General features: G+C 32.7%; 2 protein-coding genes across 2 annotated transcripts; both read right to left on the reverse strand.

The window, feature by feature from the left end:
• Positions 1-9853: 9853 nt before the first annotated feature.
• Positions 9854-14652, reverse strand: LOC106116829 (glutathione S-transferase 1). The gene is made up of 6 exons (XM_013310872.1): positions 14493-14652; positions 12827-12981; positions 11715-11773; positions 11244-11385; positions 10518-10708; positions 9854-10050 (listed from the first exon to the last, which is right to left on the reverse strand). Exons 2-6 carry the CDS (start codon positions 12968-12970, stop codon positions 9936-9938), a joined length of 651 nt encoding a protein of 216 aa, XP_013166326.1. The 5' UTR covers positions 12971-12981; positions 14493-14652; the 3' UTR covers positions 9854-9935.
• A 1179-nt stretch (positions 14653-15831) lies between these two features.
• On the reverse strand, positions 15832-18383 carry LOC106116830 (glutathione S-transferase 1-like). Its single transcript, XM_013310873.1, has 5 exons — positions 18188-18383; positions 18000-18058; positions 17456-17597; positions 16339-16529; positions 15832-15985 (listed from the first exon to the last, which is right to left on the reverse strand). Exons 1-5 carry the CDS (start codon positions 18329-18331, stop codon positions 15871-15873), a joined length of 651 nt encoding a protein of 216 aa, XP_013166327.1. The 5' UTR covers positions 18332-18383; the 3' UTR covers positions 15832-15870.
• Between the last annotated feature and the right edge of the window lie 2891 nt (positions 18384-21274).

The raw sequence follows: 21274 nt of genomic DNA on the forward strand, positions 1-21274 counted from the left end.
GCAATAAGTAAGGCTTCCTTATCTCATTAATGGAACACCGTTTTATGTTTATGGATTCACACAAAACTTTATTAAGATACTAGCTATCGCCCGCTACTTCGTCCGCATGGAATACAAAACGTGTGTATTCTGGGTATATTTGGTATAGACGAGATCCATGTAGCCATTCTGCAGACAAACTTTCGCATTTATAATATTAGTAAGATTATATATTACAATTCATGAAGGTTTTTACATTAAATATTGTCAGAAATTCATATAAGCTCTCAATCTATGACTCAATTCTACCCAATGTAGGACTGACTAAGACTATGCAACCACGCTAGCTCAATGCGGATTGGTTACCTTCATACAAGTTGATAATATTTGATCAAAGGACAAGGATGAATTAACTACTTTTAGAAATTATTAGTTAGAATCCTTTGGCGCGAATGACGTACTTTCGTTGCAAAGTCCAGTGTCAGAATGATTAGTGAGGGGACATAGACGTCGATATTTTAGTAAGGCTAGTGTTGTGCCAGTGCACCGGCAAATTGTCGGATTTTCGTCCTAACCCTAATTAGATTTGATGTGTAGGTAAGTGAAGTGACATTGTAACAAATATAGCAAGTGGAATTACAAGATTGGAGGTGTGGCGGGCTAAAGCGCACCGACAAGTTATGCCCTAGTTACGGTAGAGCCAGTTCGTGCTCAACTTGCGAGAATTGACTTCATAGAATTTACCTCTATGGAGCTTACGTGATTACTTACGTGTTAATCCGATTTGGTTTAAAGATATTAATTTGAACCCGGCTCTTTGCAATATCAAAGTGAAAATAATATCATGAGTTATATATCTTTATAATATCCATATTCTACCCTCACACAAAATACGTGGTAACTGAAGAGTTGCGAAAACTAAAACCCTTACAATATCCAAATATGATATTAAAACATACTATCTGTCCCGGTAACTTAAAAAAGTTAATTAGTTGCTTATATGTTCTTTCAGACTATGTTCTACATCTATGCTAAATTTCAGCGAGTTCCATGGCCATACCTTCTATCAAATATCCATCTAAACATTCGCATCTATCAATGTATATATAAAAGAAAGTCGTGTTAGTTACACTATTTATAACTCAAGAACGGCTTTACCGATCAGGCTGAAAATTGGTGAGGAGGTAGCTTAGAGCCAGGAGACGGACAAAGGATACTATTTATTCATTTTTTTCGAATTATTGCCTTGAAGAGTTGCTTCTTATTTAACTTATCTATATATTAAGTTTTTTTATATAATATATAATACACACGCGGACGGAGTCGCGGGCGACAGCTAGTTTGTAATATTAGTAAGATCATTTTTGTTTGCGCACATAAACAATTTGTTCCGTCATGAATTTAAAGTAAATTTCGAATGTCTTTAAAAATTTAAACACATGTCAAGCAAAGCTTTTACTCTTTCAGTTATATTTTACAGGAAGTACTAGTATGGATCAATTAAAGGCTGTTTTGGTCCGAGACCGCGCTAACGAGTTTTACATTCAAGCGAAACGCATTCAAATTAAGATTTTTAACTGCAAAGTTTTTCGTCGTTTTTAGGGCGTTCATGGCTTCTTTGATTACTGCGAATGAAGTTTTAAACGTGATTACAGGATAACGGTACTTTCATGTTTTTACTTATATTATTAATCTCAATTTAAATACCGAAGTTATTATTAAATTAAGGAATAAAAGGAGAGAAATCACTTCTAAAGCACATGCATCCAAAAAAGGTTACTTATTTTTAAGTTTTTTTTTTCAATTTCAATCATTCATATTTTAAATTATAGATAATTGTTTCTCTTTTGTCAAAATGTAAAATCGATTAAATGATAAGGGGAGGGGATAGGCTCCTACAACACAGCGCTTTACCCTAGTTCAGGAAAAAAGGCTCCAACATAATTGTGTTTAAGAGTGATATAGTAAAGCATTACTATTTATTTTAGTATCCATTTTATTAGTATTTATTTTAGTATTATTACTATTTTTTTTTTAGTATCCAGTATTTCGCGTAATATTGATAAGAAAAATACGGTGAAATACCACGACCATACAGAAGACAGACTTGAAGTCGAAACAATTCCGCGTTTCGTCTGATGAGTGTGCATCCCGGAGGCCTAATTTAGTCCTCTTTCCCATGCCACCCTTTTTCTTATAAGGAAAGTATGGGAAGTGGAAGAGGACTTTCCGGATGAGAGGATGCATGGATAGGAAAAATATTTTCTTTTTGTGCATCCTCTACTTCATAGATTATAGGTAGACAACGCATATGCAATTGCGTATGTCTATGAGCAACGGTCCCTTCGCTATTTCAGCGATTTCAGGTGGCCGCTCGCTCGTTTGCGACCTTATGATATAAAAAAAGAATAAATTCTTTACAACCTTACCTAAATTTTTATACTTTTAAAAATATTAAGTACTGGTATCAGTTAAAAGTACGTTTATTACAAAATATGCGACATTAACTTAAATTAAAACTTTAAAATCCTAATTAAACTGTAGTTAATAAATTCTCACGTAATTGAAAATCTCAACCAAAAAGCAGCATGCCACGTAACTAACTGCACCGTACCCACATTCACCGAATAAGTTATCAAATTAACAACAGGTGCAAGTTATCTCATTACGCGGCGCGCACCTCTCATATTACAAGTAAGTTTCACGTATTACTTCAACTATTATACAGCAGATAAAGTTAAGCTTTAGTTTGTTGTTTATAACATAGAGTAAACGCAATAATAAAAGAGTAAAAAAGCACCGCTTCATCACCTCACTATACGTCCGCACCGAGGGGCTCGGAGACTACCCTAAGTTAAGGGTAATTAGGCCATAGTCAACCACGCTGTCTAAGTGCGGGTTGGTTGACTTCACAAATATCTTTGAATTTCTTCTCAGATATGTGCAGGTTGCACCGTAAGAACGTCGGATCGAAAAACACATTGGTACAAGGCGGGATTAGAACCCCGGACCTGATTGCAAGTCAAGTGCTTGACCCCTGAGCCATCGACGCATCAAAAAACACCTATCGTGATTAAACTTGACAAAAAATGTTTTGTTGATAACCAAACAATTTAGACGAAGTCACAAAAGAGGTTCAGTAAAATACATATGTAATTGTTCGACTGGTTTGGAGCGGTGGTAAACGATAGAGCCTTTTTCTTGTTACTTAGGATAAAGGCGACTTATTCTGGAAAAAAATCTATTTTACAGTCCGTACTAAAAAAACACTGAAAATAATGTTAAGGGGAAGGGGGAAAAATTTTAAAAGCGTGAGCGCTAAAATGTTGTCTACTTAAAAATTCATAAGGAACACTTACCTCTCAGTTGTAAACCAGATTAGTTTTGCGGCTTCCACGTTGCTAAAATTCGTTTTCGGAATACGCGAGTCTTTCTTCAATTAAATTTGTTCTTGGAACCAAGTCAAATTTTAAACAAACCTGTCCACTGTTCATTTTATTTTATAGAGGCAATGAGATTCAGCAACTAAATTAAAAAAAAAGTTAAAAAAGTGGCTATAGAAAACCCTCACTTTACAAATACGAACTCCAGTACGTTGTAATCGTCCAATTATTGCATTATCAAGTTACAAATTGCAAAGCGAAATTTAATAACATTATAAATGCGAATTTTTAGATGTATGGATGTTTGTTTGAAGGTATATCCGGAACTGCTCATCGGATCTTGATGAAATTTGGCACAGATGTAGAATATAGCCTGGAAGAATACATAGACTACTAAGTTTTTTTTTCATTCCACGCAGACGGAGTCGCTGGTGCTAGTATAGTAAGCTAGTATGTATATATTTGAATACTCTATTGTATCTACATAAATATAAATAGTCTATTGTTGTAAGGAACGTGCAAAATTAATTAATGCAGAGATTAAATGAAACCAAAGTTTACCCAATCTAATTTAACTCTTCTTGGTCAATCACTCTCAAAATTAATTAATAAAGTTCAGTTTAACTATACGTGTGACTGATCAAAATAAATTTCAAATAATGCAGTGATTTGAACAATGAGAGTTATAAGGTTTCTTACCCTGGGTTTCTGAGACCAAAACCTCGTTTAAAAAACCCTTAATTAGACGAAATTTTTCCTAACAAAAAATCTTTCTTTTTTATAGTAAAGTCATACTTAGTAATTTTCGCTGAACTAGTTCAGTAGATTTTTTTCTTATTAGTTGTTCGTCATAATGGACACCATCTAATTAAGGGTTAACAATTTAATAAATACGTTTTGTACACAGTTTTTGATCTCAGAAACCAACGGTTAATGTTTAAACAAAAATTGTACAAATGTAGCTTCAAATATTCTATATCCACTAGATAAATAAATCCGAGAACCTCAAACAAAAGAAACTTCAGAAATAAATTAAAATTTTACAATGTTTTGAGTTTTGTGCGGAAAAATTACAGAGTCGATTTGAATAGATATTTTCCAGGGGTTTCAACTAGAACTTTCGTTTATAAAAAAAAAGTTTAGCGAGGCCTCTCGCGTAATAACTTACCACGGTCACAATATAAAAGCTTGAATTATTAATGCCATACAATTTCACAACTTGTAAAACTTTGAATGTATTCGTACATTTCTGAACGAATTCGTTTTTCTAATTTGTTTTACGATTACAATTGCTTATGTTCGTGTTTTTTTTTGTTTTACCTAATTTAATTTTATAATTCAATATAATTTATGGATAGCCGTGAAAGCTCTCACGGCTATCCATAGAGTATCCACCACTGTGTCAGTCGCATACTATTATGAAGCTCAAGCTGTATAATCCAAGAGTTCCAACCTTCCGACTATGAATACAAGTTTTTTCTGGAATATACAAATTTGTAAATTTCTTACTAATTTTACTAATATCATAAATACGAATGTTTTGATGGATGATTGTTTAAAAATATCTCTGGAACGGCTGCATGGGTCTTGTTGAAATTTGGCATATATGTAGAACATAGTCTGGAAGATCACATAGGCTACATATTAAGTTTTTTTTTTAAATTCCGCATAGACGGAATCGCGGGCGATAGCTAGTATAAACATAGTAATGCAGACTAGGTGTACAAAACAATATTTTGTTAAGTTGTTTTATAAGATAATGATAAGTATATGATAGTATATTTTGATATGTGTTTCGGCGTTGTAAATTCGCAATATGAAGACCGAATTGAGTCATTGTAAATGTGCGCAAAACCCTCGTTCTCTGTACCGCAGCGCCGCCGGCGGGAATCATTGTAAACATTCTGCAACAGACTCATTAATATTAAGTTTGTTATCTCAGTTGTTTCAATCATATGAGACGCGAGTGTTTTTATAAGACTTTGTTTTAATTAGTTTGATTATTTTGTTTTCATAATTAACTTAATAAAATGAAAGGCAAATATAACAAGGTTTTATATGTTCTCAAACTTGGCGATCTAATGAAATAAGTTCAATAAAAATTATTCATTTTTGTGAAAAGATTTCGTATTATACTTCACATCAGATTTAGATCTAGATTAACAGTGGTAGAGCCCGCTTTAAAATCTTCGCACGAATTGGACCGGCTCGCCCGGTGAAATACCACGACCACACAGAAGACAGGCGTGAAGTGGAAGCAATTCCGCGTTTCGTCTGATGAGTGTGCGTCACGGAGGCCTAATTTAGTCCTTTTTTCCCTTTTTTTTATAAGGAAGTGGAAGTGGAGTTTCCGGATGAGAGGGATGCATGGGAAGGGAAAATATTTTCTTTCTGTGTATCCTCTCCTCCGTCGATTAAAGGTAGGCAACGCATATGCAATTGCGTATGTCTATGGGCAACGGTCACTTCGCTATTTCAGCGATTACTATTTACCATCACGTGGGTTTGTGGTCAAACTGTAGTTTATATGTTATTAGTAATTTAAGTACATTTTACAACTTATATTATGATAATGTATATTATACTAAGTGTTGAGACAAAAGCTTTGAAAAAATGGGAGACTTAAGTGATTACATACTTTTATGAAGATGAGCGTGTTAGTCATGAAACCTTTGCAGGTAATATTTTTAAAGCCTTTACAACATGATGCTTTTAAGATAATTTTTTTGACGATCTTTCAGTGGTTTTTTAGATAATTACGTCCTTTATCATAAGATGGAAGATAATATGATATAAAAATGGTTTGTAAGTGTACAGGGTTCGAACACATCTTACTAATATTATAAATGCGAATGTTTAGATGGACGGATGTATGTTAGAAGGTATCTTTAGAACGGCTGCATGGATACTTTTTCGTGTTCTACATCTTTGTCTAATTTTACCAAGATCTATGAGATTTAGGTAACAACACAAAGGCTACTTATAAAGTTTTTTTTTCATTCCGCACCGATGAAATCACGCGTGACAGCTAGCTTGAAATATTACAAATGTTTAAGATTATAGTTATTAATTAAAATTACAAACCCAAAGTTTCAATCTTCATATATTAATTTGAACCTTAGGTAATATTGTCTTCCGCCTATCAAAAGTTTATATTCTCTCTACGTAGAAAGAGAGCAATAAATTGCTATCCCGGCTACTGGCAAGAGAAAATTAATGTTCTTCCATTTTGTTAGTTTAAAAGAAAAACAATAACAGTCCGAGATGGGTATCTGTTGAGAAAATGATGAGAATTTATGCGCGAACTACTTTTATGATTTACATTCCATTTTCCCAGTGCGCTTTGTTAATTTAAAGTATTATCAGAAGTTTGGCTTTGTGTTTTACTTCTGTATGTGTTTGTTCAATAGAATAGCACATACTTCGAATCCTAACTAAATTAATATACTAATTAATAATAGCTTTATAGAATAGTAATGTTTTATATGTGCCTAATTAAGATTTTTTTTTATTGAATATGGTAGAGTTTGACCTCGATCATACCTGATGTTAAGTGATGATGTGATCGAAAGATGGCACGTCATTGCATTTTTTAGATGGTATTAGTTAGAATCATTTGGCGCGAATGACGTGCTTTCGTTACAAAGTCCAGTGGCATAATGAATAGTGAGGGGACATAAACGTCGACATTTTAGTAAGGCTAGTGTTGGGTCTACACACTGTTACATTTTCAGATTTTCTACCTAATAGGTTTGAGGTGAAAACTATGGTGATTCACTGAAAAGAAGACGTTACATTGTGGTAGACTTGTTATCTTATGATTGTTGTTTTACCAAGGTAAGAAGTCTACTTTGACACGTCTAAATGTGTTTATTTTCTACTGACGTTTGCGGTACAGACAATTAATTTTAATGTGTTTATAATTCATTTTCATTTTAATTATAATATGTATGAAAAACTTTATCCCGAAGATCTTAGTTTTGCTTATAAGAATTGCTAGTTTCGCGAAACATGGAAAAGTATTATGTAAATTTCGTAATATTATTAATTTTAATTTTTTACGCCTTTGTAATTACATTTTTAATTTCCCACAAACAATTAATCTGTAATTTCGTGTTTCAAATGTCTGCTCTATAATTATTTAAATGCTAGCTGTCACCCGCAATTCTGACCGCGGGGAATTAAAAAAAAACTTAATAAGTAGCCTATGTGTTCTTCCAGACTATGCTCTACACCTGTGCCAAATTTCATCAAGATCTATGGAGCTCTTCTGAAGATTCCTTCAAACAAACATCCATCCATCGGAACATTCCCATTACAATGTTGGTAAGATTTTTGTCTTTGACGTAAATGAATGTGTTTTATATTCACTTGTTTTAGCAGACATCAGATTAAACAAACGAATAACGCAAAAGCACAGTTTGCGAAGCGACTAGAGACGGCATAGACTTTGATGTTGGAAACGAGTCTAGTAAATAGTGTACAGAGTACTCATTTACATTTTAAATTACTGTCAACTAGAGAAAACACGCCGCTTTGATAGAAATAATTAATATTTAAATAATATAAACGAAATTGTTGAAATGATATCGTTGGCTGTATTTTCAAAGCATTTCTGACGATGACTTTTGGGATTTTTTTTTTACCACGACATTTTGAACACAAAAAAAGTTTTAAAGCGAATGTGAATGTGGCAGAAATAAATTACTATTTACAATTATTATAAATGCGAATGTTTAGGTTTATGAATATTTGTTAGAAGGTATCTCCAGAACTGCTCAACGGGTCTTGATGAAATTTGGGACAGTTTTAGTACTTAGTCTGGAAGAACACATAGGCTACTTATTATTATTATTTTTTTATTTTGCGCAGAAGGTGTCTCGGGCGACAGCTAGCTATATATAAAGTTAAACGATATTAGGATGTTTTTAAAGTGAAAACATTTTCTTTTAAGTATAATTTTAAAATGAATCCTTTAAGTAAATTAATGTAAATAGATGGTAAAGGGTTTCAACATCCTGTATTTAATTAAGGCTTCAGGAAGTGGCATGAATCACATAAAACGGTTTTTGGTTTGAGGCCGTTATACTCGGGCACACTAACGACCTTACATTCAGACGTATTCAAATTAAGCGTTTTACTGCAAATTTTTCGTCGCTTTTACGGTTTTATTCGTGAGCTTAATGACGTCGAATGGAAATTTGGCCTCAACAGGATTTGCAATTAAATGCCATCTTTGTTATACTTACTCTATACAATACGTGGTCAGCTCGTAACTAGAGGATGAACCTATATAAATATGTTTAAGGTTACTTAGGGCTTAGTAAAACATAAATTTTGAATTGTGCGAGTTGGTTTACATTGAACACGTGATTTTAATTCTACACAGTTGTGTGTAGATTACATTACGATTTCTTTCTACGTAACAACATCGGATAAATGCATGTATAAAATGCGAAATTTAAGAAAAAAAAACAATTAAATTCAAGGTCATAAAATCTAGTTTTACTTAAAATTGGTTATTGACTTTATTTAGGGTTTTTTTATATTTGATGATACAAAATTATTTCGACATTTGAAATACATATTTAAACAGTTTTACGACTCACTTTAACTGTCTACTGTCTTTTTTTCGGATCTATGTAATTATCATACACTATGTTTTATAAATCGATTGACTTAATAATAATGATATATGTTTTCCAGTAAATAATATCTTAAACGGACTTTAAACTTGGCAATAAAATTATGAAGTATTCATATATAGTATCATTGTTAGAACTGTAATGAAAATTGGACCTTGAGGTTACCATATCATTTTTTTAGTAATATTTTAACGTTTAAAAACTATAATAATATTTATACTTTTATGTGATACTTAAGTGATAATAAACGAAGAGCTAAGTTTGAAATTTAAATAAGATTTAAATTACTTTAAAAGTAGTTGAGCAATTTTTCTTCATTCTTTAGACTGATTCCTGAGTCTCTAGCGCTTATTGCAGACGTCGCAATTAATTTTCTCTAAATGAAAAAAAAAACAGTAAAATCACTTACTTTTTCCGTACTTTTACACATTATTTTCGCTTTTCTTAGGTAATGGGTGATTGATTATATTAGTTCATTAGTTTATTCTCAATTCAAATTTGAATTACTACTGTTATCCACGACACCGTCAGCGAGAATTAAATAAAACTAATTAGTAGCCTTTGTTAGGGTTCCGTACCTCAAAAGGAAAAAAAACCCTTACAGGATCACATTGTTGTCCGTACGTCTATCTGACAAGACAAGACCCGTTTTTCTCAAGAATCTGTGGAGGTATCAAGCTGTAATTTTTATTTTCTCCCAGACCATGTCCTACATCTATGCCAAATTTCAGCGAGATCCACGCAGGTTATTCGGGATATACCTTCTAACAGACATTTATCCATCTGAACATTCTAATTTATAAAATTCGTAATATATATGGTTAAGTATGTCATAAAATGCTCGTATACGTATTTAAAATCATTTAATAGCGTAGAAATAGAAAAATTTACAAAGGTTGTGGTCATTAGCCAAAGACATATCAGTAATTCAAGCAAGTTTACTCCTAACTAAAGCTCCGAGTTGTTGATTTCCCGGCTCATTCATTTTCTTGTAATAATCTAGCTCTTTGCAGCGATTCAACCATGCAGTGAGTTTAGGGTACCTGAAAACAGACTTTAATTATGACATCTGATACTACTAAAACATACTATGTTCTACAATATGATCTTATATTTGTAAAGTAAATATATTTGGTATTACAAAGTTAATTTTTTTCCCCCTCTGTATTATACAGTATGATTAAAATATTGTGATGAATAAAAAGTGTGGTGATGAGAAAAAGGTGAATGTGTTTGTTTTGGAATTGCGTACATGCCTTTTGTATTGTTATTTATTTATGTATGTAAATTATCCTAGCCAACAGATGGGAAGGGGATTTTATGGAGGAAACGACGCTATAAAGATTATTTTTCTGTGCGTCTCCTCTTTCGTCAAATTAAGGCAACGCATCTGCAATTTGCGGATGTCTATGGGCAGCAGTCGCTTCAGGTAGCCGCTTTCTCGTTAGTCACTTTACAATGTAAAAATTTAGATAGCAATATAAAGTTCGGAGATTAAAAAAAAACTTACTTTGCGGCATCGATCGGTAATATCTCATTTAATGAGCTAATCGAAGCCATGAAGAAAATATCGGCTAAAGTAAACTCGTCGCCGGCGACCCATTGCTTAGTCAGAAATTTTTCAGAGAAGTCATAACCAGATTTGATTTTTTCAAATGCTTCCGGTTTAATTGCTTTATCACTACGGAAAATTACCGGTTCCTGTAACAATTAAATATAAATTATAATTCCAGTTTAATGTACACAAAACAGAACGCATTAATCAGCCAAGTATAGGCATTTCGTGTTCCTTACGTATAAAGACAAATCTTTGTGTCTATACTATCAGACTATATTGCGATTTCTACAATATGGTGTTGTCAACTTTAATTTTGTCTTGAAGCAATAAATCGGTTAAGTTGTGCACTATTGCATCTTACTATCTTATTTATATTATAAACGCAAATGTTTGGATGGATGGATGGATGCTTGTTTCAAGGTATCTCCGGAACAGCTCCACGGATTTTGATTACATTTGGGATAAATATAGAACATAGTCTGGAAGAACATCTGCGGTTCCTCTGGCGTTGCGGATGTCCATGGGCGTCGAGTCAAATAATTTTAAGCTATTCGTTGATCGTTTGTCCCTTCTATATATAAAAAGGCTACTTATTAGGTTTTATTAATGCCGCGCGGACGGAGTCGCGGTCGACAGCTAGTGTTATAATTTACGACATAGTATAAAAATTCTACTTACGATAGCGCCACGTAGGCTCGGGAAGAGGATGCCGGTATCAAAATGTAGTCTTTGGTCTATGATTGCCCGCTGCTTAGGATCCGATGGGTATAGTGTGGTGTTTTTGCTGTACTTTGTTAGTAAATATACAGCTATTGCGTGACTGAAATCAAGTTTTAATATTCAGATAAATATTGCTATTAAAATTTCTAGTACCTTACTAAGTAACTAACAACTACAAAACAAATGAATTAATTAATACTATATTAAATAAACTATATACTAAAACTAAACTAAACTAAAAATAAAACTAAATAATATAAAAAGTCGACACCAAATCGCTGCGCTGTTCTAGTACCTTCAACTCTTAATTTGGATTTTTTTTAATGTAATGCATTTTATCTTTTCTAAGTAATATCTGGTGAATTGTTTCTTAATAACTTTTTTTTTCTTAAATGATTAGCTTTTTTAGTAGTTTTAAAAATATTTTACCTGTCCCAAACATAAAAATCATCGTCTTGCAAAGTTGGCACAGTATGTTGTGGATTTTTCTGAAATGAAATAGAATTGTTTCAATAAGGAATTATGTACGAAGCATCGTACCTAATTATTTATTTAGAGTTTCGACTTCTTGTTAATACTGTGGTTCTTGACTTTCCAAATAGAATGTAAGGGATATAAGAGAACGACTTGACGTTTAATACCACGAGGACGAAGGTCACAGGCTAATATATATTAGCTAGTTCCCAATAATTCTAGTATAGTCGACTCTTCTTGTTCGAGATCCTGTTCATTGCAGTTTCATTAGTCGAGGGCAAAAAAATATTGACAGTGGTTTCGCTATTCACGATACATTTTCGGATTATAACTCTCGCGATTGTGTAGATTTGATAGTATTGTATTTCAAAAGGAAAACTTTAAATATAAAATTACAGCAACTAACTATGGTAATTGTAAAGTCGATATGTTTGTGCACGACTTTAACCTTGAGTTACGTAATCGGCGCAAATTGTGTCTATATATCTATATTTAAAAATTGTAAGCGAATACCGGACATTAATACAGAAAAAAAACTATTAGAGCGTCGGTGGCTCAGGAGTCACGCACTTGACTTGCAATCTGCAGGTCCTGGGTTCGAATACCGCCATGTACCAATGTGTTTTTCGATCCAACCTGCACATATCTGAGAAGAAATTCAAAGATATGTATGAAGTCAACCAACCCGCACTTGGCCAGCGTGGTTGACTATGGTCTAGTCACCCCTTACATAGGGTAGACACCGAGCCCTACGGTGGGGACGTATAGTGAGCTGATGATGACAATATTTATTTGATTTGGATTTCTTTTTAATTCGGTGTCTTAGTCTATGAATACCCCAATATAAACACCGATGGTTAAGTTAGCTATTGCTTACAACTTTGTGAAGGTTAAATTAATAAAAAAATAGATTGTTGCTCCTGCATACGTTTAAGAGATTGCCTGGAACAAACGCAGACTTGCGAGCGGACAACATACGGACCGAAATTTAAAACGAAAATTCTTATCAGTAACGCTATTTTACTAAACACGCAAACTTTGTTTATCTGTTTATACAATAAACTCACCTTTAAGTATTCCTCTTTTAAATGTTCTTTCTCTAACAAATTAACATCGACAAACTCCACATTCGGAATGTTTGCAGCTTCAATGGTCATCATAACTGCCCGCGCCGGTGGGCTGGCGTCCAACTTGTATAGCTTTAAAACCATGATTGTAATTCCTGAAAACAAAAAACAGAATCTATTAAATCTAACCATAATTACTTCTCTGCTTAAACTATGAATAACATTTTTATATTAATATTTAATATATCGAAATGACGCAAAATACAAATAGGTCTCACATTTCGAATGTGGAAAAATATTTATAACTTCGACTTATAATATTTAAATCCTAAACTCCCAGCGACTTTCTTATGATATATGTAAATGCTATTTTTCTTTAATTTAAGAAAGACTTGCTTTTACCCGCAGCTCTGCCCACGCGGTTAATAAAATATGCCTATGTGTTCTTTCCGGTTATGTTCTACATCTACGCCAAATTTCACCAAGATCCATTAAGCTGGTCTGAAGATATTACTTTCCAAATGTAACTATCTATACTTTTGCATTTATATTAGTAAGAAGGAAGATTATAATAATAGTATTATGTTAATAACAAAAACTACCGAAGGATTGAAACAAATTGCCAGCATTAGTTTTTCTGTCCATGTATGACGTGGGAGCCTTCTATAGTAGAGTGAATAGGTATTTATTAGGAAAGCGCGTACCGTCTTTCGATCGCATCATAACAACTTCAGGTGGTATCGTAGTCAAGCGCTGGATTATTTAATATATCTTACTTCTTACTAATATTATAAATGCGAATGTTTAGATGGATGGATGGATGTTTGTTTGAAGGAATCTCCGGAACGGCTAAATGGATCTCGCGGAAATTTTGGTTAGATATAGAACATATACATACATACACATAGTCTGGATGAGCACATAGTATACTAATTAAGTTTTTTTTTTATTTCCGCACAGACGGAGTCGCGGGTGACAGTTTGTTCAATTTAAAAAAAATATATGAAAAGAGTAATTTTTGGATAAAGTATTAGTAAAAAAACTGATTATTCAATTGATCGCTATATTTACTAAAATACAAAAGTCGACGCCATTTACGTTATTGGAATGATAAGATATAACAAAGTTGTTTTTATTCAATTCTGATATAAGAACTCTTATGTTTACTAAGATAACTCACTACTAGATATCTCAATACACACACAGACACATTTAGGATGGTGATATTACGCACACATAGAAACGTATCACTAAATAACATGATAATAGCCGTTAAGAAGCACTCGTGTAAACGAATGTTAAGTTTTTTTGATATGGTGAACATTTTGGTAATTTATCACTATCTTTTGTTTCCTGCAAATTCATAGATTTTCCTAGCATAAGTTGCGTATTAAGTTATAAAATATAATGTCTGTATGAGGAACGTACAATAAAATCCTCTTAGATAGTTTTAAGACTGTTATAGAATAGTAATAAATAGGTAAAAATTGTGTTAGTTACGTTTGTATAGAATTTAAAATTTACAATAAACAGTTTTTGTCCTGTGCATATTATGAATATTGTGTACACTTTAATTTAATCACAATTTTACAAAGCTAATGTAAATATGTAAAATTATATGAACACAGTAATAATAATGTTTTAAACCAAATATGAATAAACATACCTTTTAAATTGTTTAGTTGAACGGACACAGTCGATTGCGCGTAACGCCGCTGTAGATCTGACAATGTATGTCGAGTGCTGCTCAATAAAACCGGTCCCACGGCATTTTTTATGAATGAAGATTTATTAGTATTCTAGATGCGGCATAAACATGTTCCTAGTCTAATTATATTTAAACATATCTCGCAATAGTACAAAAAATATTGCATACTTATTTATTATCCAATATAATGAATAAAAGTATAAATCTATGTTTATGTTCCTTGATCAGTAATCAGGTTTGTGATTAAAATTCGGTAGTGCTTAAGGATGTCAAAAGATTTATGTGCTGTATTAACTCAAGGTAATTTTTCAAAACAACTAAGGCAATATTGGACGGAATAGCGCCATCTATTGGATGCATTTTAAAACAAAGATTTTAAATTTTTACTTTTAATAATTAAATCGAAAATGTCTTGTTATATGTAACACTTTTTTAATTTAGAAAATACTCAAAATCACCCAAAAAATATATAGCGATAAAAATATCACGAGTGAGATTTGAACACGTCTTTACTAATTCAGAATTTTATCTTTTTCGTGGATTTGCATAAAAAAAAACTTACATATTAGCGAATAATAAAACCCTCTTCTTGTCAGTCGGGTAAAAAACAATATTTTAAAAACATTTTTTACTTGTACTACGACTAACTAAAATGATTTGTCCTTTAATCCTTTACGATTAAATCATAACAACACAATAGTGCCGTGCTTTACAATTTTCAACACTGTTCTTACTTAAAAATGACAGAGAATTTCCTAGACAACTCTTTATTGAATACTGCGAAAGAATTTCTAAAAGCTTTTTGGCAATCTTCACAAATTGCATAATTGCATAGGACGTGATCTCTTTTATAACACTGACCTCTTTCCTTTGAACGTAATTCTACGTCCTGAAAGCATTGATTCATTTCATTCGTGGATCAAAAAAAGGCTTTTGTCTCAAAGATATGTAATATTTTTTAATTATAAATAGTAGATCTATGACTACATTTGCTTTGGAGAAAGCTTAAAATGTATTCTAGCAACATATACTGCATATTAAGAGCTTCAATATTTCCACGTATTAAAATTATAATTAAAACAAATCACAAATCGCAGTAAAAGTTTATTTTTAAGATGCATCTAGCAAATTATTTCGATATTTTGTAATCTGCAAGTTTAAGCTGAAAAGAAATTCAAAGATATGTGTGAAGTCAACCAACCCGCACTGAGCCAGCGTGGTTGACTATGGCCCAATCACCCTTAACTTAGGGTAGGCTTTGAGCCCCTCGGTGGGGACGTATAGTAAGCTGATGATGAATGATGATGAAGTTTCAGCTAATAACAGTGGTTCATTTTTAAGCGAGACGTGATTGTAACAAGGCACTAAATTCTTCCAGTCCTGATTTATTGCCTTTCTTATAGAATTCTTGCTCTTTACAATTTTCTAGCCATTGCGCTAAATTCGGGTACCTGTAAAAATTAATTTGACGAACAAACTTGGCAGGCTTAAATAAATATTACTATGGAAAATAATTAACAAAAAAACAAAACAATACATTTTAGATAAAATCACGACAAATATAAATATTTATTTTACCATTTATCTTACTAATATTAATAATTGCAAATATTTACACGGATCAATGGATTAATGGATGAATGGATGGATGTTTGTTTGAAGTTACCTCCAGAACGGCTGAATCGATCTCGATGAAATTTGGCATACATAAAGAACATAGCCAGGAATAACACATGGGCTACATTTTTTTTTAATCCGCGCCGATAGAGTCGCGGGCGACAGCTAGTGGTAAAATACAACTTACAATTCTGCATCAATAGGCAATATTTCGTTAAGCGAACTGATGTTGGCAACACAACAGATATCTGCCAAAGTGATCTCGTCGCCCACGAGCCATTTGCCAGTTAAAAACTTATCAGTAAATTCATAAGCAGTTTTTATCTTCAACAAAGCGCTGCTCCTATAAAAATTCTCTCCCTGATATACCACTGGGTCCTGAAAGACAAAAATAATCTATTACAATAACGTTGTCTTTCTCCGAGTCGTTGAGTCGTAAAGTGGTATGGGCGTGCCTTAGTTTAGGTTAAGTGGAAGTAATCATTTCTAATATCGGTGGCGCAGTGGTCAAGCACTTGACTTGCAATCTGCAGGTCCTGGGTTCGAATCCCGCCATGCACCAATGTGTTTTTCGATTTCCGATTTACATATGTACATTTATCCGACGTTCTTACGGTGAAAGAAAACATCGTGATGCAACCTGCACATATCTGAGAAGAAATTCAAAGATATGTGTGAAGTCAACCAACCCGCACATGGCCAGCGTGGTTGACTATGGCCTAATCACCCTTAACTTAGGGTAGGCTCCGAGCCCCTCGGTGGGGACGTATAGTGAGCTGATGATGATGAATCATTTCTAAAAGACTCTTTAACTAACCATTACATATCCTGGAGTTCGACAGTTATTTTGTTAGATATACATGGGGTGGGTAGTTTTAAAGAATTTTAATTCCTTTTTTGAACTTTTTAGGGTTCCATACCTCGTAGGAAAAAAACGGAGCCCTTATAGGATCACTTTGTTGTGCGTCTGTCTGTCTGTCTGTCTGTCTGTCAAGACCCTTTTTGTAACAAATGCGTGAAGGTATCAAGTTGGAATTTATTTAAATTATTCTTGCCATTCCCTTTGGGTACTACATTTATTATGTTGTTCTTGTGAAAAAAGAAAGCTGCCATTAAAAATTGTTTTTAGGAAATATGTTTCTTATATGAGCTGTTCCTATTATAATTTATTCAATTGAATCTTTGATTTATTCACAAAAAATAATTTGTCAATAAGGTTTTATCGTATTTATTTTATAAAATATTTTTTGTTTTTTGTAAAAGTAAGCAAAATATGTTGAAAACATTGTAACATAAATACTCACGACAGCGGCACGCAAAGCTACAAAAAGTACTCCACTATCAAAATGTAGCCTTTGATCAATCAACGCTCTCTTTTTATGCTCAATTGGGTAAAGAATATCGTCATCAGTGTACTTTGTCAATAAGTACACAGAAATTGCGTGACTGAAAGAATATGTGATATTACGCTCTAAAGAGATAATGTACCACCACATAAAAGAACACTTTTACAAGCAATGGAAACAAATAATACAATTAAATTATTCAAACTTTCGTGAGTCATTATACTAAACTGATATAAAAACGGCTAAACTCTCACTTATATTCGTCCGGTGGCGGCACCGACTAGTTTCGAGCCCATCGGGGGCCCTTCATCAGGATGAGTGGTATTGGTATTATTTAGCGCACGCGGCCCGTCGCTCACTGCGATCCTGCGCTCTTGAGCCCCCGACGGGCTCGAAACTAGTCGGTGCTGCCACCGGACGAATATACGTGAGTGTTTAGCCGTTTTTATATCAGTTTAACATAATACAATTTTTAGAAATTACATTAGCAGTCGTAACAAACCTGTCCCAAACAGTAAAGTCACCATCTTTTAACATTGGTATAGTGTGTTGTGGATTCATCTGCAAATAAATTAAACAGATCAAAATTGTCCTTTTTTGTTATCGGTACTTCTGTTGTATATTTTACAATTCAGTTTGGTTACGACCATGATCATTTGAATAACTATAGTTGTTTTCTTCTACTAATACCTTTAGATATTCGTTAGTCAGATGATCGCCCTTAAGAACGTTGATATTTACGTACTGTACATCGGTTATGTTCGCAGCCTCGATTACCATCAGAACTGAACGAACTGGTGGGCTTGCATCGAGTTTGTACAATGTCAGCACCATTCTTAAGTTTTCAATAGTACTGACTGCAAAACAATATCAATCGATAAATCAGAAGCTCGTGCAGGAAACAATTTGACAGAATTTCGTAACATCATCGACTGTAGTCACTCAATTCTTGTCATGTCATACTGCACTTTATCCATCTATTTCCACTAAGACCTACCTGTTCATGTTTAAATTTTCATGTACTAATAAATATTAATAGGAACATAAAGTTTTTTTTTAAGTTATTAATAACATAAAAAAGCTATAAGAATTATGTCTTGAAAAAGATGTCTCTTAATATTTCTTTATATAGTAGTAGCTGTCGTCCGTAGTTTTACTAAACTAGATAGTAGGTGAACTATGTGTTCTTCCAGTTACTATGTCAAATATCTCAGAGGTGCGTAAAGCCATTCTGCATATACACTTTCTAGCAGACATCTATCCAATTATTCACATTTTTAATATTATGAGTAAGATGGCTAATTAGTAAGTTATACATAATTTGTTACGTACTTGATTACTTGTATAACAAAGACGTAAGTTGTATGTCGAGTCAGTGCATGCACCAGCGGCTTGTATCGAGTTAGTGAGGCATGTGCCCATTTCCGGTGTTCCTTCCTCTGTAGCGTTTGATTATTTTCAGTTCTAAGCTTACGAAAATGTCGGGTTTTATGGATACGGCATTTTTTCTATTATTCTTCATGCTAAAAAATTTCCTTCTTTCCGTCTATTACTGGGCTATGAGTTTGTATCAATTCATTTGATTGACCGATGTTATTACGTTAATTACTTATCATTCTTTGGTGATTAAGGTAACATTGTTCGATGTGATTTTGTGTTTTGTATTGTGATTGATTGATGATGATGATTTCGATTTTATCAACAATAAATTTAACAATACTTAGTTGCTACTAAACTATAAAATATTTATGTAGTTTCCCTTTTACTAGATATTTTAATGTTACAATTTTTTTTTTAAAATGCCTTCTTTATTTTTTTATATTCCTGGCATACATGCATACATTATCATCAATATACGTCAAGCGACATAAATGCAGGCTACATACAAGCCTTTGTCGACTAAGTGGATAACCTTAAGCTAACATATTATATTCTGAATGATTTAAAAGACCTATAAAGTGGAAAGTTACCTTTTTATTCAACGTCAAGATAAAAGGGAATTCATTTTTAATGTGAAAGCGTAATAATTGTTTGTAATACTTTACATGCATTTTGTGTACTCTAACCTTGACTTTGCAATGTCAAATCCTTATAAAACATCTCTCTCCAAATAAACTGAGATTATCTTCTATATAAAATTCTCGTGTCACAATTTTCGTTGCCATACCTCTCCGAAACGGCTTGACAGATTCTCATGAAATTTTGTGAGCATATTGAGTAGGCCTGAGAATCGGCCAACATCTATTTTTAATCCCGCGCGGACGGAGTCGCGGGCGACAGCTAGTTGTTGTCTAAAATGATGATGATGAGAAATAATTTTACGTATAGTTGACATGGAAAATTGCTATTAATATAGCTTAGTAATGGTGAATCATTTCGTTACAAGTACATCTGACAACATTTAAGATGATAAGATACTAAAGACGACGGAAAATATGATGATGGAAAGAGTGGTTGAATTAAGATAAATTTTGGAATTTATATAATAAAATTAAAAGACGAAATGAAAAGATCAGTACGCTCTGTTACAAGATATTATATATTTACAACTTCTTTTAAATAGAGACAAAAAAGGAAGAAAAAATGTATGTTCCAAATACGAAAATATAAAAATTATGATTAAAAAACGTGTAAAAAGGTTCCGTATCTGTCGGCAACAGGATACAAAGACGTAAAATTTAAAGAACATTATCTTATTATGAGCGAACTATTTTAAATGAATTTCTACGTCTCAACCTTTAAGTGATATGCGTTGAAATTATATAGTAATCACTAATACATGATTCTCTTACTCTACGAAATTAATAAGAAATAAAACATTAAAGACGGGAACTGTTATCAGTTATTTATAAAAATGGCTATTCGGGTCTCATTGTTTTTAACAAGATAAATTTTAAATTTATTTCCCAAATTTATTATTAAATCCCATTGTTCTTTTGTCAACAACTACCAAAATGAAATCCACTTTTCGTTGGTTTTCCAAATGCAATAAATTTAACTTTAAATCTGATAAACTTGTTCAATGGTACGCAATGAAACTGGCATGTAAAATAATGCTAAATATCGCACAACGCCAAAAGTTGTGAAGGTATGTTTTCAACGAAGATAATTTTATTTGTATTATTTATGTAGAACGAATACAAAACATATATGTACTATGTATAAAACTGAATATGTTTTATATAATCTTATGTACTATAAGCTTAGAGTAAGTCAATTCCTATATATCAATTATATAAACGCTCCGGAGAAGAATACTTAGAGAATTTACACCTAATTGTTTGGCAAAGTCTTGACTAGTTGAGATCACAATGGATTGAATGAACACACATACATTCCTATTGCGTTTTTATTAAACTTGTGTACATATGTACAGTTACAAGTATTATATGTACAGCGCCATCTATCTGTCCACATTTGTTTTACAATGCGACACCTGACGGTTAACTTACGTGACACTTGCTCACTGAACATACAAACTAAGTTTTCCTGAAAGGGTTCTTGTGAAGGTACTCATTTATTTTTAGATGGCGTCCATTCAAATTTATTTCTTATTGATATACAACAATTACTAAAATTTAAACATCCAAATAAATAAAAAATGTTAAGGCTGCCAATCTTCTTTAAAATCTTTTCTTATATAAATGTAATAAATATAAAATAAGCCATTAAAATACTTATTTAAAAATGAGCCTGATTGTTTTACTTCTTTTAAAATATCAAGTTGTTGAAGTCACAGTATAAAAGTAAAATGTATAGAAAAAATCATTCCTTGGT

This window comes from Papilio xuthus, unplaced genomic scaffold, assembly GCF_000836235.2.
Source record: "Papilio xuthus unplaced genomic scaffold, Pxut_1.1 DF827714.1, whole genome shotgun sequence".
NCBI lineage: Eukaryota > Metazoa > Arthropoda > Insecta > Lepidoptera > Papilionidae > Papilio > Papilio xuthus.